General features: G+C 40.9%; 1 protein-coding gene across 1 annotated transcript in view; it reads left to right on the plus strand.

The window, feature by feature from the left end:
* SORCS3 (sortilin related VPS10 domain containing receptor 3) overlaps positions 1-26,879 on the plus strand; it is a 585,972-nt gene that overhangs the window by 518,832 nt on the left and 40,261 nt on the right. The window contains exons 15-16 of the mRNA XM_029932551.1: positions 5,332-5,449; positions 7,127-7,260. Of these exons, the coding sequence (XP_029788411.1) occupies positions 5,332-5,449; positions 7,127-7,260 (252 nt within the window). The remainder of the gene's footprint in view (positions 1-5,331; positions 5,450-7,126; positions 7,261-26,879) is intronic.

A 26,879-nucleotide genomic window follows, 5' to 3' on the forward strand; every position in this document is an offset into this window, starting at 1 on the left:
GCTAGAACAGTCATAGAAGGCTTTCTGAAAGAAGTAGCACCTGATTTTGGAATCACATTATCCTTTTAGAGATGTTCCACGTCTTGGGTTCTTCCGCCCTACCTCTCTTGGGTTTTCATATTAAGCTGATATATAAACCACTTTGTTTCCCAAAAAATTTACCACAAATGGGATGAGTATGCTGGTGATGGGGTCTGTAACTCTAGAGGAGCATTTCCAGCAAGTAATAAACTTTTATCTGGGAAATTAATTTTTTTTATTTATTAATCAGAAGTAGTCTGGGCTTTCTCCATTCCTAATCTACCTCGTGGGTGATTATCATCCTAAAGTGAGGGACATGGTTTCTCATGATGGTCACTTTGGTTTCTCTACTCGGGTCTCACTTTTATAAATCCTATTGTGAATTTTAATATCCGTTCTAAGGGTAATTATGAAAAGGGATGAGAAATGCTTGAATTTAAATTAGTCCTTATTTTATCTCCTGCTAACTTTGCTGCATTTCTGTCATTTCCTTGGCTTCCATGAGTTCTAATCAGAAGAGCTATGAATAAATGCAATATTGAATGGAATTAGGGAATCCAGATACATCCAGAAGCAACCATTTCAGTCACTTATGCCCCACAGGCAGAGCCCCCATTGAACATTTTTCTTCCCAGAATAAATAATGTATAGAGAGATGGGGAGTACATTAATATGTGAAAGTTCCTAAGGGGTTTTAGTTGGGGTCCATGGGTTTTATTTGGGGTCCAATGAGAAAATGAGCAAAGCTTATAGTCCTAACATTAAGTGTTTAAAATTTTGCATCTGGCATACATAAGTGATCACATGGGAAAGCAGAATAGCACACTCCCAAGTAAAAATATTTGTGTATCAATTTACAGTTTGAGGAAGGACCTGGAGAACACAGTGTAAAGTCATCTGGGCTACAAGCCAAAGAAATATAGATGAAAGGATATGCCTGAAAAGATTGCAGAAGACAGAAGTTGAATTAATCCCCAAGTCCTGACTTGCCGCCTATTTTTGTGGTCAGTTCTGAAATGAACTCTCTAAGACCAGAAAAAGATATCCCATAGAGTTGGGAGACCAACAACATGGATGCCCTTAGAGGGTCAGGATCAGTTAGGCTGGGCAACTGGGTGATGCTTGCATCCTCCTCCACAGCCTCCGTGGGAAATGGTTAAGCCTGAGCTTGAGGTTCTGTGTTTACTAACTTGAGCATTCCTTTCCTCTGTGGGCAAGTTTGTCTATTAGAAAGTTCTCTCACATTTTGTAAACTTTCACACTTTTCTATCTTGTTAGTTTTTAATACTCAAGAGATCTCCCCAGGGGGCCTACTAGTTGGTCTTCCCTCCCCTGCCTTTTCTAAGTCATTGCCCAGTTTACCAGCCATAGTTCTTACATCACTTCTTGGATAGATAGATGAGAAGTGATTTTTCTTTTAAGTTTATTTATTTTGAGAGCGAGAGTATGCACATGAGTATGGGAAGGGGAGAGAGAGACAGAGAGAGAATCCGAAACTAGCTCCACATCATCAGCACAGAGCCTGATATGAGGCTCGAACTCATGAGCCATGAAATCATGACCTGAGCTGAAATCAAGAGTTGGACACTTAACCAGCTGAGCCATCCAGGCACCACAAAAAGTGATCTTGAATCATATCACCATCTGTATTAATTTCCTGTGTCTGCTATAACAAATTACTGCAAATTAGGGGGCCTAAAACTCAGAAATTAATTCTCTAAGGGTTCTGGAGGCCAGAGTCTAAGACCAAAGTGGCAATAGGGTAGCACTCCCTCTAGTGCATGGGGGAAGAATTTCTGCTATGCATATTCCATCTTCTGGGAGCTCCAGGTCTTCCTTGGCATGTGGCCACATAACTCCAGTCTTTGCTATTTCTTCACATGGCCTCCTCATCTCTGCATGTTTCTCTTCTTCATAGCTCTTATAAGGATGCCAGCCATTGAATTTAGGGCCTACCTTGATAATCTGGGATGATTTCATCTCAAGATTGTTAACTTACTATGTCTGCAAAAGGCCAGATAAGGTCACATTCACAGGTTACAGGGAATAGAACATGCTCATGTCCTTTGGGGAAGCCACGATCCAATATAGTATGCCATCCTGTGTACTGTCTTTTTCAATGGTCCTTAAGCTTTAGGAACTGTGAATCCCTTCAAAAATCTGATAAAACCTATGTAATTTCTCAATAATAAATACACATGTGCCAATGAATGCATATTTTTTTTTAAGATTTCTGGAGATTCAGACTCCACTACCACCACCAAAGCCCATACATGTATTCTAGTTTGAGATATTTAGTGTAGCCCCTTGAATGGTGACATCAAAACCTATCTACAGTTTTCTTTGTGATCTAGTTAATGTAGAATAGACCTGGATATTGCTTCTTTCATTCTAGATAATTAATATACAGAATTCTTCATTAATTAATGCATTCTAAGATCATCTCAACTAATTTTGTTTTCTCTGAAGTATTTACTTATATTAATCACATTGCATATGAAAATTCTTAAGTTGCCACATTATTATTATTATTATTATTATTATTATTAATTATATAACCTGAGGTGCATCAAGCATCATTTCCTTTACTCAATACATATGTAGTTGCCAGGGAAGAACCTGACATATCTCTCTGTTACTTCACATTATTAGATTCAGCCTTTCCCTTCAGTCTGTCAGACCTTTTTGGGTCCTGATTCTGCCATCAAGCATATTGACTGTTTCTTCTAGCTTTATGTCATCAGAAAATGTGATTTCCAATGATGAGCATTATTTTCATGTCTTCAAGTCATTAATAAAAATGATGAACAGAAAGAGCAGGCAGCAGAACCTTGCAGCTGACTACTCATGCCCTCCCTCCTGGTTGATTTTAATGCCTTAATTAGGTGCTGTTCAGTCACATAATTTTACTGGCACCTGGCTCATATTTTTTCATCTTTTCTTCACAACTATTATAGGAAACCCTGTCAGATGCCTTGCTGATATCCAGGTAAATTGTGTGCCTCATATTTCCCTCTTCTGTCTGCCCAGTAATCCTTTCATAGAAAGGAATGGCATTAATCAGACATGATGTATTTTATGATCCATGAAATAACTGTAAACTATTTGGAGTAGGTGGAAGTGTTTAGCATCACTAATGTTCTTCTACTCAGAGTTCTCCAATTAGGCAAGACTTACTAGAAGAGGTGGCATTTAAATATGAGAAAATTTAGAAAGGTTGGATAGAGACAGAAGACTTTCATCAAGGTCTTCTCCTAGTTGTTTTTGTTTTTGTTTTTTCTGACAATCTTTCAATATAACTCTCCTCTCTTCAAAGTATACATTTTTAAAATATAACTGCTTTATTAGAGATTTAAAATGGATTGACTAGTGATCTTTCCATGAAATGAATCAGGACTAGAAGGTGAAATACCTTAGTAGTGACCTGGCATGGATGTATGGGATTTGGAGACTAATGAATACAGCAAAAATGCAAGAGAACAAAGAGACCCCTGGGAAGGATGCTTACATTTACTCTGCTCCACGCAGTATTTGTCATGCAACCCAAGATATGCTAGCCCCATGGCTTCTGCTATTCAGTGCTGAGCTAAGATTCTTATACAGACCATAGTTTTTAGTTTTGTTCTTTTAGAATAGTTGAAACACAATGTTATGATAATGTCAGGTGTACAAAGTAGTGATCCAGCATCTGTACATGTTATGCTCTGCTCACTACAAAACAAAATAATTACAGTATCATCGACTATATTCCCTTTGTTGTGCCTGTTATCCCCATGCCTTACTCACTTCAAAATCTGTTTTTTAAATTTTATGTTTTTATTTATTTATTTATTTTGAGAGCGAGGGAAGGAAGACAAAAGAGGGGAGGGGAGGGGAGAGAGAGAGAGAGAGAGAGAGAGAGAGAGAGAGAGAGAGAGAGAGAGAGAGAGAAAGCACACGAGTGGGGAAGGGGCAGAGAGAGAGAGAGAGAGAGGAGAAAGAGAATCCCAAGCAGGCTCCTTACTGTCAGTGCAGAGTCCAACACAGGGCTTGAACTCACAAACCACGAGATTGAGTTCATGACCCGAGCCAAAATTAAGAATCGGCCACTTAATTAACTGAGCCACCCAGGCACCCCAAAGTCTGTTTAATTTTCCTTTAGATAAGATTCTAAAAAGTTCTATTTAACTTCTAAATTGTTATAACATGAAAGGCATTTCTCAAAGTATAATATGTACGTTGTACAATCTACAAAACAGTCCTATTTCTTTGTCCATTTCACAATTTTAGTCAACTCTCATCCATCCCAAATATCTTCATTCTTCAGATAACAGAAGGGACTGTCCCTTGATGAGAGTTGGTTTCTTAGGTCTCACCACAAGAAAATTTGACCAGAAGGAGAAGCGAATCTGGGGCTGGTAGAATGATAAAGTCTTGCTGAAGTGGAAGCCAACCAATGAATTGAAAGACTTCAGTTGGTTTAGATTCCCAGAGTGATTGGTCTCCCCTTTGCAGCACTATGATAGATATCTTACATTGTAATTGTAACACATGCCACCCAAATGGAGTATGGGTGATCAGTCTTTTTTTTCTATTTTTCCAGAAACGATTGATCATTCATATTTATAGGGCCATCAACTTCTGGTTTTGAAAGGGTCAGTATTGATTATCTAAGTCACACAGATGGTGTGCTTCTTTACTATACATAAATATGAGTACCTTTTATGAGGCTACTGTGATTTTTCAGGAAAGGGAAGGGAGGCTGCTATTAATGTGAGTTAAACAATGGGAATTTCAATTAAAACACACTCAGATTCTGTCAGAATTTTGGAACTGGCAGCCATACTTTAGATTAGCTAATTCACCCTGACCCCCACCATACACTTAGACATTTACTTTACAGATGAGGAAACTGAGTCCCTGTCAGTAGATATTAGTAGATAAAATACCTGTGCTTGCATTAAGGAGAAACAAGAAGGCGATGTCAAAATATCAACAACAGTTCTATCTTGATGTAAGATTTGGAACTACTGGATGAATTTTTTCTTTCTTTCTTCTTATCTTTCCGTGTTTTCACTGCTTCCTATAAAGCAGGTTTATGACTTTCACAATTAAAAAATTATCAGCGTTAAACCCACTGTGAATACCATGCCAGTTGCTAGAATTGTGTAAGTGGTGGACTTTCTCCTTGGTGACCTTCAAAAATCTCGATTTGGAAGAACCTGTTGAGTCCAGGCAACAATTTAGTTCTCTCTCTCACCAGTCTTTGTGAGTGGTGTGACTGACTAGTGGGCTCTTTCTGCTTGTCTCTCCCATGCCTCCCCTACACAGAGTTTTTGGCCACTTCAGCCTTCGTTCTGAATGGCAGTTGGTGAAAGTGGACTACAAATCTATCTTCAGCCGGCGCTGCACCAAGGAGGACTATCAGACCTGGCACCTGCTTAATCAGGTATACCATGTGGTGGGGCACACTGGCTTCTAGGAAGAGGTGCTACCACAAGCCCTATCTGGTCATCTCTGGGCCTTCCTATTTGGAGGAGGAAGGTAGTGGGGGGTCTGAAGATAGTAATGGATTTGGGTGAATTATTGGAGTCCACACACACAGGTCAAGCATGCAAAGATGATATTTCAGGACCATTTTGTACCCTGGCTGGGATCCTGATCAACCCATTGAGATGATTGAGCAGCCAAGGGGTGAGGGGGTAATTATTACCTGGGGCTTTAGCTCTATATGTGGAAAAATAAGCCCAGACAGCCAGGAGGCCTTCCAATGGTTTCCTTATCTCACCTATCAGTGGGGAGGGTGAGAACATTTTCCAGGCCAGCCTGCAGTAAGATCCCTAAGAACACTGTAAACAGGGTCACAGAGAAAGGGTGAGAGATGGGGGTGGGTGGCTCTAGAAATGGCAGATATTTGTTGCTTTGCAACATAGGTAGACTTCTGCATTCTTCAGAACCATTGGGTTCATGTAATTTGTACCAGCTTCTCTTCTTTTCTTTACCCTTGACTGGGAGTGAGGACTTGGACATGATTATTTATCATAGAGAAAGAACTTTTCAGGCTAACTTCAGTTTTACTCTGAAGATGATATGAAAAATATGCCAGAATTGGATTCTTTTCCACCAGAGTTTCTGCTAAAATCATTTGGGCAATGTGGAGGTCTGGGATGATTACTTAGAATCTTTGTCTTCTCTCCAGAGGTGGAAGAGAAACAAGATGAAGTAGACCTCATTGACTAGGTTGGGTGGGAGGTAGTGAGGAGCCAACCCCCTCCATGGTGTTCCTCTTGTGTGGTAGTAAAAGACCAGCCTTTCACCCTCCTACACTGTTGGTGGCAATGTAAACTGGTGCAGCCGCTCTGGAAAACAGTGTGAAGGTTCCTCAAAAAACTATCCATAGAACTCCCTTATGACCCAGCAATAGCACTGCTAGTGATTTACCCAAGGGATACAGGAGTGCTGATGCATAGGAGCACATGTACCCCAATGTTCATAGCAGCACTATCAAAAATAGCCAAAACATGGAAAAAGCCTAAATGTCCATCACCTGATGAGTTGATCAAGAAGATGTGGTATATATACACCATGGAGTACTACATGGCAATGAGAAGGAATGACATATGGCCATTTGTAGGAAAGTGGATGGACCTTGAGGGTGTCATGCTAAGCGAAATAAGTCAGGCAGAGAAGGACAGAAACCATATGTTTGCACTCATAGGTCTAACAGGAGAACAAGAGAAACCTAATGGAGGACCAGGGGGAGGGGAAGAGGGAAAAAGAGTTGGGGAGACAGAGGGACGCAAAACTTGAGAGACTATTGAATGCTGAAAATGAACTGAGGGTTGAAGGGGAAGGGGGAGGGGGAAAAGAGGTGGTGGTGATGGTGGAGGGCATGTATGGGGAAGAGCACAGGGTGTTGTATGGAAACCAATTTGACAATAAACTATTAAAAAAAAAAAAGACCAGCCCCTTTTCCCTTGAGACTCCTGAATGGTTACTGGGGATGAGATTGGTAGACAGAGTGACCAAAAGAGAATGAAAAGGCCAGTGCTTCTTATAGAGAAGCTGGTTTCTTTCACCTTCTTTGTGTTTTTCTATTATTCTCATTGTGGACTTTCTTTCTAAGGGGGAGCCTTGTGTCATGGGAGAAAGGAAAATATTCAAGAAACGCAAGCCAGGAGCTCAGTGTGCCCTGGGCCGAGACTCTTCAGGGACAGTGGTTTCAGAGCCCTGTGTCTGTGCTGACTGGGACTTTGAATGGTGAGTCCCATGGCATCCCATTGCCGATTTCAACCAGACATTTACTTGTTGGGAGATAAGGATGAAAATGGAACTGGGGAAAGGGGAGTCATGACCCACAGGTGGGAGATATGTTTGCTGGCCTATGGGCCTGACCATTCTAGTTCTTAGGTGTGATGGGAAGTCTGCACCCCTGGAAGGAGGACCAGAGGAGACATTTTCACAGGGGAGGTCACTGTTCTGTCAGAGCACTATGTCTGAGGCAACTTCTCATCTTCAGTTAGCAGCCCTGAGCAAGTACCAGAGAGGTTGGCCTGGGCACTGACAAAGCTCAAAGAGCTATCACCTTGGACAGCTACCTCCAGATACATTAGCTCAAACTGTGATCTTTCATGTGAACTCTCCTTTCATCATTTTTTTTCTCCCTCTCATGACAACCACAAAGAACAACTTCAAGTCTCACCTATTAGCCAATGATTCAAAATTTTCCAATATTTACCTCCAGCTCTGGCCTCACTGTCCTATAGGATGGAGACCTGTGTGTCCCTGTATATCCTCAGCCTCTATCTCCCCTTGAATTGCTAGTAAGGATTTAAAACTCAATGTGGCCAAAGTGAAGCTCTTCCTGAATATTTTTAGAAGCAATTTTCCAGCTCTTCTTGAACCCCTCTCCTCAGACCAATTTTTCCAAATTCAATAAAAAATGTGGTTGCTTAAGTCAAAAATCTCTGGAGAATTTGATTTTTCCCTTTCCTTTACCTTAAGGTCCAAACCATCTGCAAATCCTTGTGAGTCTTTTTACCTCCAGAACACATTCTAACCCGAAGTACCTCTGTGTATGTCTGCCACAACCTGGATCACTCCCATAGCATACAGACTCTCTCCACCTCCACCCTTGTTGCCCTAAAACCTATCCTTCTCACAGCAACCAAAATTAGATTGTAAAAACCTAAATCAGATATTGCCATTTCTATGCTGAAAACACTGCAGTGGCTTCCTATTTCCCATAAAATATAATGCAAGCTTCCTTCCTTGGCTTGCCCTATTCTACATTGTTTGGCCTGCTACCACTGTGCCTTGATTTCCTACCATTCTGCCCCCATTCACTGTTTTGCAGCAACACGACCATCTCCTTTCTGTGCCTTAATTAATCTAGGCTTGTTCCTATGAAAGACAACAGCAAGTACAGAATTTCTTCCAAATCTCAGCAGGGCTGGCACCTCTAGATAGACATGTCTCAGCAAAAATATCAGCTTCTCAGAAATACTTTTTGAGGCCACCTGATCTCACCTACATCCTGACAGTCTGACATTTACCCTATTTCATTTTCTTATTATTAGTCATCATATGGAGTGATCATGTTTTCTGATTGCTTTATTATTGTCCATCTTTCGCCAGTAGAATACAAGTGCTATGAGGGCAGGAATTTTAGACTTTCTTTAGTGCCTACCCCATAGTAAGCACTAAATGGTTGCACAATTTCCCTAAACATTGTCCCTTTTAGGAGAGTCAAAAAGGCATCTCAGTTTTGGGCATGGGGGATCCCACTAGTGATCCCACACTGTTCTCAGTTGGATGAATTCCTCCTTCACAGGATAGTCAAAAGGTGAAGTTCAATTTAGATATTTTTATAACGCATTCCTGGTTAAAAGACAAAGCTAAGGGCTTACGCATCAGCCTATGAACTTGGCAGGACAGCAGCAGAGTTGCATTTGGGTTTTTCTAAAGTCACATAACAGAAATAAATCCAAATGGGTGCACAACAACTGCCCCTGCCCAGCACTTCACCCAGCCTCATTTCATCCAGCCTGTTCCTGAATGCTCTATATGTGCTGGAAGCCATGTTTTTGTTCCCCACTTTCTACTAGCACAATCACTGGTACATGCAAGCCAGCTTGATGGCTATGACTGCTTCCTAGCTACTCCGCATCCCTGGACACGTGCCTTGAAAAGCTTGGCCTCAGTAAAAATCGTTCAAATGGGATATGCTAAATGGAATTTAATTTGAACATCAGGGTCCTACCTGTGGCACTCTGACCCTTTGGGAACAGAGGATATTTTCACACATGGGAAGAATAATTTTCAATTATTAACCACGACCCATAAAAATTGTCATAGAAATATGTACAGTAGACCCCTCAAAGTATGCTGCATGACATATTGATGTCAGCTTTAATATTCAGAATATGAATTTCAGTCCTCCTCTAAAGACTGACTCCATGGAGGCACACTGCCCTTGCATGGCATGCTGTTTTCTCCTGTGTCTTTCTGAGCTATAATAGACCCTCACCCACTGTTGGGAAACCTCACAATGGAGAAAGAAGAAGAATTGTCGCATAAATATTTTTCTTTCAGTAATTCCATTAACATTTCCTAATCTGTAAAAAGAAAATCTCAGCTCTGATATTCACAGATTTTGACCTTGGGAAACTTTCTTAATCTCCATGAGTTCACCTTCTCGGCAATAAAATACAGATGATACAACGTGTATCTTATTGGTTGCTAGGGAGGAATAAATGAATTAATCTACATCATTAATGTACATAAGGCATTCATCCTAGTGGTGTAGGCATCCATATGGTAGCTAATGCTGCCGCTGTTGTTAATCTTGTACCCCAGAGTTAAGTGGTCCCCACGGCATTTTGAGCAAATAAACCAGAGCGTATACATCCAAATGAACCCTGTCTACAAAGTCGTACCTTAGGGTGTTGTTCATTCATTCACTGTAGGTGGTACTGCTTAAAATATTTCTGAGCCTTTCTTTCAGAACTGCTATCAGAATGCATCTGTAAGTTAAATAAGGGCAAAAAAAAAAAAAAGCCTTTGCAAGGTGTTCTCTGGTTCTCACACATTGCATTTACAGAGGTACCACCCAGACCCAACACTCTGTAACATCAGCATTGTTACTATGACATTTTAATGAGAAGAAAATGAGTATCTGGAACTTAAGCTATTTGACTAAGGTCACATAACAGAGAAATCTGGAGCTCAAATGCGAGTCTAGCTAAATCCTATGTTCTCTCCTCTATCATGCTATTTTTCAAGAACTCAAACAAGTCTAATTAGATTCACTTTATGTTTCAAAAGAAACAGGCCCCCAAGTTTAGTCATTCTAAAATTAAAGCATCCTCAAATGACCTAGGTGAATTGCTGTTGATATGTTTTTATTTAGAATGTTCCATTAACTTCAACAAAGTTCCAGATGATGTAGTTTTGACCATTGGTACTAGACTTGTAATAGGTATTTGGTGTTCAAGAAGACCGTATAAAATTTTAAGGGGTATGATATTTGAAGCATTATATGATTATATTTCTAAAGCCAATTGTATCTCATATTAAAGGTAATATAGAAGACAGTATGGAAGTTCTTCAAACAATTAAAAACAGAGTCACCAAATAATTGATTGAGTAATTTTACTACTGGGTATTTACCTGATGAAAACAGAAACATTAATCTGAAAATATATATGCCCTTCTATATTTATTGCAGCATTATTTATTTTATTTTAATAATTTTTGTAATATTTATTTATTTTTGAGGTGGTGGGGAGGTACAGAGAGAGCAGGACAGAGGATCTGAAGCAGACCCTGTGCTAACAGCAGATAGCCTATTGTGGGGCTCAAACTCACAAACTGTGAGATCATGATCTGAGCCAGTCAGACACTTAACTAACTGAGCCACCCAGGTGCCCCAACTATAGCATTATTTAAATAGTCAAGATATGGAAGCAATCCAAATGTGTCCATTGATAGCTGAATGGATAAAGAAGATGTGGTGTGTGTGTGTGTGTATGTGTGTGTGTATATATATATATGTATATGTATGTATGTATGTATATATATGTGTGTGTACACACACACACACACACACACACACACACACACATACCCACACATATACTGTGGAATATTACTCAGCCATAAAAAGGATGGAATCTTGCCTTTTACAACAACACCCTAGAGGGTATAATACTGAGTTAAATAAGTCACCGAGAAAGACACATACATTATGATTTCACTCATATGTAGAATTTAAGAAAGAAAACAAAGAAACAAAAAAATAACAGATTCTTAAATACAGAGAAAATAATTGGTAGTTGTCAGAAGGGAGCTGGGTGGTAAGGAAGATGAGTGAAATAGATAAAGGGAATTAAGAAAACACATATCTTGATAAGCACTGAGAAATGTGTGGAATTGTTGAATCATTCATTGTACACCTAAAACTAACATACCAATGTAAGCTAATTATAGTTTAATAATAATAATTTAAAAATGAACCACTTGAGTCAGAGATAGGGTAAGTAAACAAGTATCTAGGACTTGAGGCTGGATTAATAGTCAGAATCTGAGAAGAAGAGAAAAAAAAAATCATGTGGCCTAAAAATATTTTTGCACTACTTTTGAGTAAGGAATAAAGTTTCATTTCTGAAATTTCTGTTGTTTTTCTACAATATTTTATATAAACAACAGGACTGAGTATTTAAAATTGTTTTGTTTTAAGTGACCTTCAGTCAGCATAGGTATTGGCTTAAAAATATAGTTTTTCCATTAAATACAGTTTATTTGTCTTCAGTGCATTTGAAATCAATGTGTGGCAAGAGTTTCATAGCCCTGTCTCCTTCTCAATGGTCCTTCCTACCAGGAAGTGTTATTAGCTAAAGAATCTGAAAAGCCCAGCTCAGTTAGTATAAGTAATTACTATGCACATTCTACCTAGTTGTTTGCCTAAACCAAATTACATCATGTTTATCTGATTGGTTCTAGCAACTTTTAAGTGTCAGAGACAGCAGGGAGAGGATATAACCTAGTTTAATCAGATTACTGGAGGGAAGGGTGTGTTTGGGCTGGGGAAGATGTATTAAATATCTTGATTTTGGTGGAAAAGTTTAGGAGTATAGCCTAGATCCACAAAGGGAGAGTATTTTCAACCTATATCTTTTCTTTGTTTGAAGAGGGAAGCTTTTATAGATTCTCAGAAGCATTTATTTGTAGAATAATTTTCACCCTTCCATCTGGAGTGCATGTTAGTACTAAGCATGAATTTTGCATAAATATTGATGTTTCTACTTAGTTAGCCTCATGCTTATTCTAGAGAGCCATTTCCATTGTGGCACTGGTGAAGGGCCAGCCATAAATCTTCCTTGTGAATTAAGTTTGTCAAGGGCTAGTGATAATCAGAAAAGGGAGTATAAGGGCCTTCTCTGAAGTCAAATGAGGCTTCTAGGAAGGAGTGGCCCTCTGAGAGATGCACAGAGAACCTGGTTGAACCAGAAATTATGCCTAGTCATTCTCTTCTATTATTCATCCAACTACTTACTCAGCAGTAACTTTAGCTGAGCACCTAGTACTCACCACGTCCTTTAGATGGATTATCTTACTTTTCTCAACTAGCTTCTGGAAGGAGAGTCTTTTACTATAAGCATTTTATAGATGAAGAAATGGATACACAGAGAGGTTAAGTAACTTATTCAAAATAATAATATTCTACCCCGGAGTTCCAAGACTGGGTGTGTTTTAGTGCTTCCTTCCATGTGCAGTATGGTCCCAGATCTACAGAGGGAGTTTATCAAGTGGTAACATCAGAGGGGAAGAGATACGGGGATGCTGCAGTGCATAAGTCCAGGTGTGTCTGAAATCTATCCAACCGTTAGCACTCTGCATTTAGAGCATACTCAAGTGTATTTTTCTATAGACTAGCATTGTAGAAAAAGCGAAGGTGTAAGTCAGACTTTTGAACTCAAAGAAGACATAATAGCAAATAATAAAGAATATAACTAGGAGCCAACTTTTATAATCCAGACCTATACTATCCAATATAGTAGTCACTTGTCACATGTAGTTTTACATTAAAGTTAAATAAAATTAATCATTCAGTTCTTCAGTTGTAGTAGCCATATTCTGGGTGTTCAGTAGTCACATGTGGCTGCTGGCTGGATAGCATAGATGTAAAACAGGGAGGTCTTTCGGACAGCCTTGGTCCTTCCTACCTCCTTGCCAGAGCAAGGAGTGTTGAGGACTGGAGTGATGACAGAGGGCTTACCCTAGAAGGTTGTGATAGAGCTGTGTGGACTTTCTGCCAAGGAAAAGGGGCAGCACTTCAGAGGAAGCAGTTGTATGAAAAGGTTGTTAGAGGGCATGAGGTTTGATAAGGAGAAATACTTGAGGGATGCTTGTTGAGTTTTTCATACAATTTATGAAACAGTTTGGATGTAATCAGCTTTCTCTCTGCCTGTATTTAGGCTTATGTCTTAGCAAAATGCTGTTGATGTTAATTACCATTCCATTGGTTTTATAGCGTTTGCTTCTGTTTGTTGAGTGTTCGCTCTGCACCTGCCAACAACTTCTATGTGCCCGTTCAAAACTAGCATGTGATTCTGTCTCATAAAGTGGGACAGAGACACCTGTGGAGTGCTATTCCTGGAATCTCAACTGCCACATGGGGGAATGGAGGAACCTGGGAGTTGGAGGGGCAGTGATAGGGCTCTGAGTGGTCTGAGAGGAAGACAGTCCCAGCAACTGGGCCAACAGAAAGCATGACTTCCGGGCTGGCTCCCAGAGTCTCAGGGTGTCATTCCTGAGGACCAGTAAATGGGTCCTCAATGCTGAAGCATGGCTCAGCAGTCGCAGTCATCACTTCCGTCTGCCATTGTCAGCTGTGTACAATCCTGAACAAGTCACTTCTCCTCTTTTGCTTCTCCCTTCCAACCTACCAACAGAGGATTGGACCCAAGGAATATAAGTGTCACTCACATGCAGAAGCTTTATGATTTCAGAAGCTTGCCTCTTCCTTCTTTAGATGAACTAAGGCTTCTCCCTGAATGGGATTTAGAGGACACCCGTCTCCAGGAAATGGAGACGTTTTCTCCTAAACTTTTAGAAGTTCTAAACCCTTTTATAGTCAAGAAAGATGCAGAGGTGACTTATTTCTGGAAGGAAACTGCTTATGTGTTTGCAGAAGCTGTGGCAGCATACTTCCCTGAGGCAAATCAGACTTTCTGGTACATTCTCTCCAAATGTCACAATTCAACAGAAAAACACCTCTTCCTCAGGAAGTTGGAGCAGCAGCTGGAACTGCTTTTTTTTTTTTTTTTTTTTTTAAATCATGCAAACTCCAGAGCTGGGGGGTAGGTTGGGCGGTATGAGATTTTAATATACATTTAGCTGGAGTTAATGAAGAAATCCACAGCTTGGAGGCAGCCAGTGATGTTTCCGTTAATGTTATTAAATATTAATGAGATACTTTTTCTCTTTGGGGGCAAAACAGCATGCCTGATGCACCTTTTTTAATTACTGCATTGCTAACAGGTAGGTAGCAGAGCTGAACAGAACTGCTGAAGATGGTTACATTTAGGAAAGAGCATTAAGACATTCCTCTCCTTCCCAAAGCTATTTAGGAGAGCACCTTTCCTTCAGCTATTACTAATATTTCTGAGGGTTAGCAGGACATTCAAAGGATTTAGTTCATCCAGCAGTTGGAGAATTGTCTAGAAGCAATGCAGACACACCACAGCCCAAATATTTCTACCAATAAGCATTACTTAGAAATCAGATACTCAGGGAGTGACTGGGTGGCTCAATTGGTTAAGTGGATCTGACTTTGGCTCAGATCATGATCTCATGATTTGTGGGTTCAAGCCCCATGTCAGGCTCTGTGCTGACAATTCAGAGCCTGGAGTCTGCTTTGGATTCTGTGCCTCCTCCTCTCTCTGCCCCTGACCCACTCATTCTCAATCTCTCTCTCTCTCTTTCTCTCTCTCTCTCTCAAAAATGAATAAACATTAAAAAAAATTTAAAGAAATCAGATATTCAGTGCTATGCAGGTAATTATTTACTGGCTCTCTTGGAAGAAATAAATAAATAAGCCCTCATTTGTAGCATTTGCTGATTGCTATAAATATCCCCAAAGGTGGCCAATTTCAAGCTACTGGCATGACACCAGTGAATATAGAATTGAGAAGAGAAGTACAGAAGCACAACATTATATAGTATTTTTATTATACAGGTACAGATATGTAAATAGCCTCAGGGGCATAGATAAAATAATAATACCTAACATTGTATATATAACATAATATATATTATTATAAGTGCAGCAAAATATAAGGTGTCTTTGTGCTTTATGTATTTGTTATTTTTAAAATATAATTTAATTATTGACATTGCTGCTATGAACATTGGGGTACATGTGCTCCTCTGCATCAGCATTTCTGTCTCTCTTGCAATGTTCATAGCAGCAATGTCAACAATAGCCAAAACATGGAAGGAGCCTAAATGTCCATCACCTGACGAATGGATCAAGAAGATATGGTATATATTCACGATGAAGTACTACATGGCAATGAGAGGGAATGACATATGGCCTTTTGTAGGAAAGTAGATGGACCTTGAGGGTGTCATGTTGAGCGAAGTAAGCCAGGCAGAGAAGGACAGATACCATATGTTTGCACTCATAGGTCTAGCAGGAAAACAGGAGAGACCTAATGGAGAACCAGGGGGAGCGGAGGAGGGAGAGAGAGTTGGGGAGAGAGAGGGATGCAAAACTTGAGAGACTATTGAATGCTGAGAATGAACTGAGGGTTGAAGGGGAAGGGGGAGGGGAGAAAAGAGGTGGTGGTGATGGTGGAGGGCACTTAAGGGGAAGAGCACTGGGTGTTGTATGGAAAACAATTTGACAATAAAATATTATGGAAAAAAATAATAAAAATAATAATTAAAAAAATAAAAAAATAAAAATAAAACCTCTTCCCTCCATTAGGGGAGAAAGGTTTCTCCTGCAGAGAAGGTACGTCTGTGGGTTGCTATGAGCCTGGGTGCAAAGCTCGAGGCTCTATACTGCTCTCTCCCCTGAAGGCTCTCGACATTCTGATAATGACATTGCCAGTTATTATGAAATGGCTTTTTCTTTGTATGTTTGACGTTTCTCTGGAAACTCCAGCATGCCATGACTGTGAGGAGGAGGCTCTGGAGACGGCAGAAATCATCATGAGAAGTTAACTAAGGTTTCTGATGCGGGGAACCAGAATCTAGTCGTAGCTGTTACACTCCCTCGGAGCCGCTGGAGGCTCCCACACAGCCAAGTTCCCAGAGCGGCCTCAGAACCCCCAAACATGGCCCTTCCCAGCTGAGCTCCCCTATTTCCCATTCCCAAACCAAGTACATTTGGAACAAAAGATTTGGGACAAACCACCCAGATTCCCCGTCACCCTGCTAAACCCTTTAGTATAAGATTAGTTACACAGTCCTGATCCCCACCCGGTTCCAGCCTCTGAGAGTTGGATCTTATACCTCCTTGCAGATCTCCAGTGCTGGTCTTGTTCATCTGTTCATTTTTAATTGATGGCACCCTGGAATATCACTGATCTAGGCTGGTCTTCCTAGTACCAAACGCTGCCTGAAACATGCCAAAGATGACCACAGCCTTCACACCCTGAGCCCTATCCTCACTCATTGTGGCCTTGGTGGAGAGTCCCATAGGAGTCCCGCACTCCAGTGGGCACATATGCCCAGACCCTCCTCTTTCTCCCCTGGGTTCCTGATAACTCACCTTCACCTTTCTTTCCCATTTCATTCTCATTTGCCTTTGCCAGAAATATTTCTGTTAGTCTCTATTCAATAAATGTTTGACATCTCACTAATAGAATTGAGAGTAGGGTCTATGTTATGAACAGAATTGCACCCCCTACCACTTCATATGTTGAAGCTCTAACCTCCAGTATGACTGTATTTGGAGATAAGGCTTTTAGGAGGTTAAAGATTAAACTTCTTAAGGTCTAAGATTGGCCAATAAGGTCATAGGGGGAAATCCTAATCCAATAAGATTGGCGGCCTTATGCGAGGAAGATGTGTCTTTTCTCTGTCTCTCCAGGCACATGCAGCGAGGAAAAGCCATGTGAGTACACAGACAGGAGTCAGCCAGTCGCAAGCCAGGAAGACAGCTCTGACCAGAACTCAGCTGCGACGGCACCCTGATCTCAGACGTCCAGCCTGCAGAACCGTGCAAAATAAATTTCCGTGGTTTAAGCCACCCAGTCATCTGTTACGGTAGCCCAAGCTGCCTATGACAGTCTTATTCTCAGTTATAATAAATCAGGCTAACAAATTATACCAGGCAAGGTGCTGTGATGCAGGTCAATATCATGCAATGATGGACTAACCCAGCCTTGAGGGTAGGAAATCTTCCCAGAAGAATAATGTCTAAAGCTGAATCCTAAAGGATGAGAGGACCAGAAAGCATCCTCCAAGGAGAAGTGGGCGTGTGCAAAACTCAGAAAGACCATGGTTTCACCGGGCACTGCGAGTACTTCAACATGGCGGAAGAGTGGAGTAGAAGGAGTTGAATGGCCAAAGGTGGGACTGAAGATATTAGCAGGGGTCAGTTCAGAAGGTCTTTCAAGTCATGGAAAGAAACCTGAAATTTATTTTGAAAGCAAAGAGAAACCACCTGAGGAGTTTTAAACAAAGGACTAACAAAATAGGAAGTATATTTTAGAAAAGTCATGGGAATAAGCAGTGCCTTCAGAACTGCGTCAGAGGTGCCTTCAGCAACAGCAACAATTTTAATTCAACTCATCTTTATTAAGGGCTTACTATAGGCCAGGAACTGTCCTATGTACCAGGGATGTAGAATTGAACAAAATAAACAAAGAAAAAACAAACAAAAACAAACAAACAAAAACCTATCCTGCTCTCATAGCACCTGCATTTTTATGTGGAGATGCAGCCCATAAATCAAGAAATATACAATGTCAGACAGGAACTAGAGTCTAGGATGAGTGTGGGGTGAGTAGGTTATACAGAGAAGAACTTGCCAGTAAAATGACATTTGAGCAGAGACCTAAAGGAAGTGAGGCATGAACTGGTAGAATCCGAGGTCAGACCACCCCAGGAAAGAGCATAGCAAATGCAAAGGTCCTGAGGTAGGAGCACACCTGTCCCAGAAACAAGAGACTAGTAGAGTTGGAGCAGTGGGAGAGACGGAGAAGGTGCAGAGCTGATGCTAGAGGCCAGCTAATGTGGCTTCTTGGGATATACTCAAAACCCTCAACTCTCGGGCCATCAGAGCATCGCTAAGGCCCATGAAGAAATTCCCAGAATACAAACTCTTCCCCATCCCTATGCCACATTTGGACCCCAAAGCAGCTCTTCTTGGATCCAAAGTTTCTCTTGAACAGTTCTGCCAGCTACTGACCTCAGACCTTCCACCCGGCTCCCCACAACAAACAGGTCAGTTTTCATTTCTACTCCACTAATCAAAGAAATTTAAACCCAATCTGAGGAGTGCATGGAAACAGGTACTAAATAAACCACCACTTCATTTTCCACTCTCCCTGTTGTTCTGGCCCCCAATCAAAATTCTTCCTTCCTTTCCTACACCCACGCAGTAAACGTGGTAGTCTGTAAATGTCCGAGGATACAAACCAATACTTAGAAGAAAAGGTGAAATGATCTGCACCATTGGTTTTCACACACCTCCCCCTGAACAATGCCAGGAGGTAAATTTCCATTATACCCTTAGCGAAATAAAGGCGGGGGGGGGGGGGGGGAGTAAAGTATAATGGGTTTTCATGAAATTACATGTATTCAATTTACATTTAGTTTGGGGAATCTGTTTTGATTACTGTTACAAGTACCAAATATCTTGGTGGTTTAATACAATAAAAGTATATTTCTTACTGTGCTGGCAATTCAGCTGTTGTCTTTCTTCTTAAAACCCGCCTTTCCATACTCAGCTTCATGATGTTGTGGCTGGAATTCAGCAAACCACACTCTCCTTTTTACAGTTGTTTCCTGGAAGTTTTGCCAGTAGGAAGGGCCAAAGGGAGTTACAAGATTGGAAGCAGGATAAGAGGCATGCTCTCTCCTGGATTTGTTTTGGGTTTTTGTGTTTTGGGTTGTTTTGTGTTTTGCTATACCTATCGATACCATCTGAACACCAATTCCTTACCTGAAGGCTGCAGTGGATTCTAGAAGCAGCTGGTTCCGATTTCCAGTTTTGTGGGGGTTTTCTTGTTTTGGTTTGGTTTTTCTTGTTTGTTTGTTTGTTTGTTTTTCCTCTTTCCCAGAATGAGCCTCATCAAGCTCCCAGAGATGTGGGCACCGCACTGCCAGCCAAGGTCCCCTCCTTAGAGTCTGAGGTTCAGCTCTGCGCTGGCTCGCTTGGAGCCAGTGAGGTCGTTCAGGACCGGCAGTGGCCTTTCCGGCACACGGGCTCCCACCACCTTGACATTCAGCCACTAAGAGGGCTTGGGGCCTCTGCGGGGCACTCAGCAGCTGCCCCTCTTGTGCGGAGAACGGCAGAGAGTTTACGGACCAGGACAGCACGTGCTGAACCTCGCTTCCGCCTCACCCCTTGGTCTGCCCGCAGGGAAGCTGGGAAATGTAGTCCAGTTTTTGTGCCCTGCGGGGCAATCCCTGTGGCAACGTCATTCCTCCACTTGGTGTTAAAACCTCTTTTGTGAATTTGAGTAATAGTAGATGATAAGTTTTCATGTTGGCAAAAATAAAAAAATAAAATAAAATAAAGGTTGCTTGTCCCCCAAACCTCAGGACTCAGTAGGTCAGTGAAATCCAAAAGGTTGAGAACGACCCGATGTGAAAACACCTCTCAGATGCTTCTTCATGCTCACATAGAGTGAGGTTCCAGATCTGTTAACGTTCATTTCCAAGTTTTCCTCTTTCCTCCTGAGCACAGCGATGCATAAAATTTCTCTCCCACTCTTGTATGGAAAACCTACAATCATGTGTCATCCTTGATTCCTAACATCAGGGTTATAATTGTTCTTTCTCCAACTAGCATATTAGAGGTTCCAGATGGGTGTTGAAACTGAGACAGCATTGGCCAAACTCTTGAGCTCCATAGAAGAAACTTTCTATTTTAAAAAATGAAAAAGAATACAGAGTTTAGAACAGTCTCTACGTTAGTTTTGATGTTATACTCATTTCTACCTCTTGTTAAACTTGCTTTCCAGATAGTTGGTTAAGTTAATATAGTTACACTTGGCTCTTTCATTAATCTTTCCAAACTATGGGAGGTTTTGCATAAATCTCCACCTACCCATAAATTACTGTTGAATCTATATTAGGTAAGCTCACTGTAAAGATATAGGTTATCTAGCCTTTAGAAGGCAATGCTGATTATGAGGCCCTCTTAGGATATCATTCTCTCGCCTGCAACATAAAAAAAATTTTGACTCCAGTGCTATTTCTTTTTTTATTTTAATAATTGAGCCAGAAGTTTTCAGGGTGAATAGACAGAACCCTTTATTAATGAAGGAAGAATTTTTTAAACCCAAGCCAGGACTGTGGGAGGTAAAGAGGCAATTAATAGTCTGTCTCTCTCTGTGTGTCTCTCGCGCCCTCTCTCTCTCCTTATATTCATAACAAAAAACATTTAAAAGGAAAAGCACTTTGCCAGCAGGGTTTTTTTTTTTCTTTTTCTGTAACTCTTGCAAATTCAGGATGGGCTAGACTGTGACTCTTGCTGGAAAATCTTAAGTTCCAACCGCCTCATGAACATCAAAACCAATGCATTAAAGACCTCCAGAAACCCACTCCTCTTCCATTTTTTCTCTCTTACTCAATGTTGCATCAATATTCACCAGTCACTGGGCTAAAACTCTTACGAATCATTCTCGGCAGCCTCTTGCGTACGATGTCAGTCCACATATCATAATGTACGTGGCATTGCGCTACGTATATCCACTCTTACCTTTGCCTCTCCTCCCAGCTACCTAAACACCTCCCTCACTTGTTTTTGGATCTCTAGTGCTTCTCATGGTGCTCAGTTAGAGTAATCACCAGGTAAATGAGTTTCAATTCTTCCTCCTCCCTAGCTTTGCTTCTGGTCAGCAAGTCCTGCTCATTTTCTCTCTGAAATGTCCATCCTCTCCCTCAGCTTTCAGCGTGGACTATCCAGAATCTTCCATTGACTATCCTCTCTGACTCCAGGCTCACCCCCTTCTCTACCTTCCTTCCCCATACAGGTGCCAAGTTACCATTCTCAAACACAAGTCTAATCAAGTTATCCTTTTGTCTAATACCTTCAATGGTTCCCTAGCACCTGGTCCAAATTTCTTAGCATAATTCTTAACAGTTTTCCCTGCCCAAGTTCATTTCCAGAAACTTGCCCCTCTGTGTCCTAAGCTCTAGCCTTTTCAAACAATTAATTATTCAATCAAGAAATACTCCTTTAGAACCCTGTGTTTTTCTTTCTCCTTTCCCACTTAAAATGCCTTTTCTACTCTCCTCATAAAACTCCTACTCATCCATCAATGCTTAGAGATCCTCCTCTTCTGCTCAATTTTGTGCCTCTCAAAGGCAGAGACCATTTCTAATTTATTATTATACTCCTGGTGCCTAATACAGTTTCTGTCACCATCAGCTTCAACAAATCTTTGTGAAGAATAATTGCCAACCAGTATCCAGGATTCTTTAGTATTCTGAAATCCTAATTGGTATCTTCACTTCTCTAAAGGCTGGATTCTTGCTCTTCAGAATGACTCCCCAAATGTGTTATTTTAGTACAAATTGGAAACCCTCCAGGACCTCTGCTCAAAGTCACAGACCTGATAACATCCCTTTTTAAGTAGCTGAAGAAAGTGAGTCTACTTATTTGAAAAAAAAAATAGCTGATGTTATAAATCTAAGATAAAGTTAGCACATAGTCCTTTGCATTGAAGATGACTATGATAATCTCATCTTGACTAAATAATTTTTAAATCTCTTCCATATACGTTATCTTAGTTGATAACATATTGACATAACTGGGTAAGTCAAATTCATTAGCAAAAAAGTCATTTGGAATTGGTATCAAAATAACAAAATCTAAGGGTGCCCTGGTGGCTCAGTTGGTTGAGCAACCGACTTTGGCTCAGGTCATGATCCTGCAGTTTGTGGGATAGAGCCCTGCGTTGGGCTTTGTGCTGACAGCTAGCTCAGAGCATGAAACCTGTCCTCAGATTCCATGTCTCCCCCCCACCCTCTCAAAAATAAATAGAACATTAAAAATTTTTTTAAACAACAAAATCCAAGGGTGCCTGGGTGGCTCAGACGGTTAAGCATCCTGGGTAGCTCAGATCATGATCTCATGGGTTGAGTTTGAGCCCCATGTTAGGCTCTGTGTTGACAGCTCAGAACCTGGAGCCTGCTTCAGATTCTGTGTCTCCTCTCTCTGCTCCTCCCCCACTCATGCTCTGTTTCTGTCTCTATAATAAATAAACATAAAAAATTTTTTTAAAAACAAACAAAATGACAAAATCCAGCTCCACCACCTCCTCTTACTAAATATTTGGCCTTGAGAACATTACTAAACTTCATTAAGTCTCCTTGAACCCACATTTTCTCACCAAAAAATAGAGATAATGACCAGTAAGAATAACTATTGTTATTGTTTCCTCAAGGAAGTTTTTTTATAGCAAATAAAATAACACATATTTAAGGTGTACAACTTGGCACTTTGATGTGCATATACGTTGTGAAATAATCACCACAATCAAGCTAATTACCATGTCCATCCCCTCACATGGTTACCATTTGTGTGTGTGTGTGTGTGTGTGTGTGTGTGTGTGTGTGTGTGTAGAGAACACTTAAGGTCTAACCACTTGGCCAATTTCAAGTATACAATACGGTATTGTAGACAGTACATTACATCTCTACAACTTTACTCATCTTGTGTAACTGAAACGTTGTGCCCTTTGGCTGACATGTCCCCTTTTCTCCCTAGCCCCAACCCCAGACATTCATCAGTCTACCCTCTGCTTCTGAGTTTCATTTTTTTTGTCAAAGAACTGTTTTAATTTATCATTGTTTTTAACTGAAGTCCCGTTGACACACAATGTTACGTTAGTTTTAGATGTGAGTGACTTTTAGATTACACATATAGATGCGATCAGGCAGTATTTGTCTCTCTGTGTCTGGCTTGTTTCACTTTGCCTAATGTCCCCTAAGTTCATCTACATTGTCACAAATGGTGGTTCTCCTTCTTTATTAAGGCTGAATAATATTCCATTATATAGATACATTTTATCCATCCATCCGTCAGTGGACACTGATTGTTCCCAGGTCTATGCTGCTGTGAATAATGCAGCAGGGCAAGTATCTCCTCAAGATCCTAATTTTATCTCCTCTGGATGTATACCCAGAAGTGGGATTGCTGGGTCATACAGTAACTCGGTCTTAAATTTTTTGAGGAATTCCCATTCTGTTTTTCATACCGGCTGTACCAATCTACATTCCCACCAACAGGGTTTAAGGGCTCCCTCACCCCACACCCTCACCAATGCTGATCCTTTGTTTTTTTGATAACAGGCACTCTAAGAAGTATAAGGTGATATCTCATTGTGTCTCTTATAGGCAAACACAATTCTAAGTGATATCTGTATAATTCACTTAATCCTATAATCAATGAAGTAAATGCCAGGAACTGCACGTAATTAGGAAACTGAAGCAGAGCTAGCGAATGGTGTGGCCAGGATGGGGACCTATACTCTTACCTACTATGGAAATCACCTCAAAGATTTTTTGAAGTACTAACAGAGATCAACCATATGTAGCCCAGAGTGTAAATCCTGACACATAGTAAATCCTTAATACATGTTGGCTGTTACTATTCCCATTATTATGAGTTAGGAAGACAATAGCAATCATTTGACTGAACTATAATGTAATCTGATCACTGCCCACACCAAGCACCAAAATAGAATTTTCCACTTTTCTACAGCCTCAGAAGGAAAACAAAGTGGGGAGGGGAAGCAGCAAGAAAATAAGAGTAGAGACATGAAGGCAACTTACAAGTAAAAAGTACTTCAGAGAAATGAATGGAGGTGCTGTGACAGAGGCAGGAATTTTTGGAAGGGTGCCACATCACAGGCATCTAATTGTCCTGTTTCCAGTACGGGGACTGCTCAGTTTCTTCCTTAACACTTAGCCCCATTCTATGGAAAAGTGGAAAGCTCCCTAGATTGGGTTTTCCTGTGGACGCAGATCACGTGATAATCTAGTCTGTGTCCTGTGGGAGCCAGAGTGATACAGAGAAACCCTCCCAAACCTAGCCTTCCTCACTATCCCGAGGACCCCCAGAGTGGGCTCTCTCTCCCAATTCAATAGCCTTCCATGTTTTGCTATTTCACTTATTTCCTCCCCTCCAGACAACATGGATTCACTTTCCTTCCTCATGGTTTTACAGAAAGCAACTGTCACTTAAAATAGCAGATTAAGTACTTTTCATCGAAAGAAGACTTGTCACTACAAGCATATCATACATGTCAAGTGAAGATCACTTTCTGGAAAGCTCTATGGCATGCTGTGCAATAGAACTTTCTGCAGTGACATTCTTTATTTTCACTGTCCAGTATGACAGCTACTAGCCACATGTGCATATTGCTACTACAACTAAGAAATGAGACTGCTTTTAAAGATCTCTTTATTATTTTTTAATGTTTATCCATTTTTTTGAGAGAGAGAGAGAGAGAGAGACAGACAGACAGACAGAACATGAGCAGTAGAGGGGCAGAGGGAGAGCGAGGAGACACTGAATCTGAAGCAGGCTCCAGATTCCAAGTTGTCAGCACAGAGCCTGACACAGGGCTTGGACCCATGAACCGTGAGATCATGACCTGAGCTGAAGTCAGACACTTAACCACTGAGCCACCCAGGCACCCAGGAATGAGATTTTTAATTTCATTTATTTTTAACAAATGTAAATAGTCACATATAGGGAGTGACGACTAGGGAGTGACTACCATATTGGGCAGAACAACTCCATGGACTATTATCCACTTCTACTAATCGGTGTGGTATGGCTACTCAAAACCCAGCCTCTGATCTCCTAAGACCAAAAAAAAAAGTCAGCTTGGAGGAGATTAGTCCTCTGAAGGCAAGCTGACATATAGAGCTACATCCCCAAACCAAATATTTCTAAAAATTTGCTTTCAGAAGAACAGGAAGTCTGACTCTCAAACTGGCCCAGTGCCAAGTTATCATTATTCAGTTCAGGCATGTAAAACAGTTACTCTTTCATCAGTTTCATGGGAAGATGAACATTTCCATAGCAAGAGAAGTCCAGAACTGACTGCTGCAGTCACAGCAAGTCTTAAAAAAAAAATTAAAAATCAAGTATCACCCTAAGAAAAGCAGAATTACTTGTCTCTATTCTTTTTATTCTTACTATTTATTTATTTTAGATACACACACACACACATACACACATATATATATATATGTATATATATACACACATATATGTATATATGTATATATATACAGAGAGAGAGAGAGAGAGAGAGAGAGAGAGAGAATCTTAAGCAGGCTCCATGCTCAGTGCAGAGCCCAACCGTGGGGCTCCATCCCATGACCCTGGGATCACGATCTGAGCCAAAACCAAGAGTTGGATGCTTAACCGACTGAGCCACCCAGGTGCCCCCATTTGTCTCTATTCTTTACCCCTCACAGAAATGTGTCCCTAGTCATGCTTTGGCCTGAGGACTTGAAAGATTTGCTCTCCTATGAAGATCAATTGGCTAAAGAAGAGAGGAAGCTACACAAGGCATGTAAAGAGCAAAGGCCAAGCCTTTGTGAGAAAGCAAGTGTGAGCAAAGGAATGTGGGGCTTCTCTCTTGAGAACAATAGGAAGCCAGGAAACTATTTGGAGCAGGGAGGAGACATTGTCAATTCTGGGATTTTTAAAGATGGCTGTGAGTGGCTGACATGTGGTAAAACACTTAGAGTGGGGCAAAAAGAAAAGGTCATGTGAGAGACCAGTTAGGAGGTCTTGGCCATTGTTATGGCAAAGAGTGAATGGAAATTAGAACCTGGGTAGTAGAGCCAAAGAGAAGGGGGCAGAGTCAACTGATATTTAAGAGCAAAATTGGGGCTCCTGGGTGGTTCAGTTGGTTAAGCGTCCGACTTCAGCTCAGGTCATGATCTCACAGTTCGAGCCTCATGTCAGGCTTTGTGCTGACAGCTCAGAGCCTGGAGTCTGCTTCAGATTCTGTGTCTCCCTCTCTCACTGCTCCTTCCCTGCTCACACTGTGTCTCTTACGCTCTCAAAAATAAATAGGCATTACATTAAAAAAAAAAAAAAAGCAAAATTACCATGGCTTCATAATGATCAGCAAGGAGTAAAGAGGTAATGACCAAGAGGTTTCGATTTTCATAGCTGAATGGAGGGAGGGCTTATTTTTGTTAATCTTTCTTTTTTTTACATTTATTTATTTTTGAGAGACAGAGAGACCGAGTGTGAACAGGGAAGGGACAGAGAGAGAAAGAGACACAGAATTCAAAGCAGGTTCCAGACTCGTGAGCTAGCAATCAGTACAGAGCCCGATGCTGGGCTCAAATCCACAAACCATAAGATCATGACCTGAGCCGAAGGCGGATGCTCAACTGACTGAGCCACCCAGGCACCCCGAGGGCTTATTCCCTGGGATAGACATCAAACCAGACTGAATTTGAGGTAGGACATAAATTTCATTTTGGACACTTAGGTTTGCAGTATCTTTGACATAATGAGGACGGCAGGTAGATAGGTGGACATGTGACTTTAGACCTCAAAGGAATGGTTTAGTCAAAACTACTAATTCAATTTTTTTAAGAATAAGATAAACTTGTAATTTGATGAAATGTCTCATTTTTCCCTTTTTTTT

Source organism: Suricata suricatta, chromosome 2 (assembly GCF_006229205.1).
Source record: "Suricata suricatta isolate VVHF042 chromosome 2, meerkat_22Aug2017_6uvM2_HiC, whole genome shotgun sequence".
Classification (NCBI taxonomy): domain Eukaryota; kingdom Metazoa; phylum Chordata; class Mammalia; order Carnivora; family Herpestidae; genus Suricata; species Suricata suricatta.